The 1,061-nt window shown below is 69.8% G+C and overlaps 1 protein-coding gene across 1 annotated transcript in view; it reads right to left on the reverse strand.

The window, feature by feature from the left end:
• Positions 1 to 534: 534 nt before the first annotated feature.
• The window catches only part of LOC104993803, a 10,211-nt gene continuing 9,684 nt past the window's right edge, over positions 535 to 1,061 (reverse strand). The window contains exon 9 of the mRNA XM_010847206.1: positions 535 to 845. Within this exon, the coding sequence (XP_010845508.1) occupies positions 535 to 845 (311 nt within the window). The remainder of the gene's footprint in view (positions 846 to 1,061) is intronic.

The following is a 1,061-nucleotide window of genomic DNA, read 5'->3' on the forward strand; positions in this document are numbered from 1 at the left end:
GTGACCCCCCAGGGCTGGCACTGGGGGGTCACTGGCCCAGGGGAAGCTGGTGGGGCTGGGAGGGAGAGGGGCTGGGGGATCTAGGGCAGGGGTCAGGGGATTCCGGGACTCAGGAAGTGGGGACAGAGGAAGCTGAAGAGATGCCTGGCGTGGGGGGCAGGGGAAAGAACACCAGCCAGGGCCTGATGGGATGCATGGGGGCTCAGAGGGCCCTGTGGAGGAAGTGGGGAAGACTGGACCGGTGGGAGGGGGTGAGGCTGGGGAGCAGGGTGTCAGAGGAGGCCGGGGTGCCCTGCCCAGCCCTGGGGTTCTGGAGCAGAGAGAGGAGCTTAGATGGCATTTCAGGGCCGCCTCGCTGGCCGGCGGGGTGCCCGAGGAAACACCTGGCTCCCTGGAGCTGGGGTCCCCTAGGGAGCCCCGGCAGCGCGGGGCCCCCGCGGCCCCCACTGGCGGCACCCGGCGACCGCGAGGAGCCCGGCGGGAGCTGCCCCGCCCCGGTTTCCATGACAACCCCAGGGAAACAAACAAGGAGGCTCAGCACTCTCCCGCGAGCAGGAAACGGAACGCGGCCTCCCCGGCCAGACCCCGCGAGTGGGAGGCACTAGCGCCAAGCAGGTTGCCGCCGATCCGCCCTCTGGGGGACCCGGTGCCCCTCACCCTGCCCGCAAGGCGGCAGTCACACAATAGGCGCCCCTCCTCCCGGGTCTGGGGGAAGGGCTCCCAGAAGATCGCGTTTCCCTCGCGTAGTTTCCACTGGAGCTTCACAGAGGAAGAGGGGCCCAGCTGTGCTCTCAGCAGCCCCCACTGGCTGGACGGCAGGAAGTTTCCATCCGGCAAGAGGAGCCCTCGGCAAGGGCGGGCCTGGGGGTGCCCCCAACGACCCCCCCAACCAGGGAGCTTCGGCTTAGCAGGAGGGAGGCGGGAATGGGAAGAGTCGTCCCAGCCGCTCCTCTTGAGTGCACCCCTTACCTCTGCCCGGGGTGAAAGTGGGGCGCCCCTGGGGTACCTGCACCAGGGCCTCCCACCCCCCGGGGCAGGCCAACCCGCCTTGCACATCCTGG

The sequence above is a fragment of the Bison bison genome, unplaced genomic scaffold, assembly GCF_000754665.1.
Source record: "Bison bison bison isolate TAMUID 2011002044 unplaced genomic scaffold, Bison_UMD1.0 scf7180017849445, whole genome shotgun sequence".
NCBI classification, from domain to species: domain Eukaryota; kingdom Metazoa; phylum Chordata; class Mammalia; order Artiodactyla; family Bovidae; genus Bison; species Bison bison.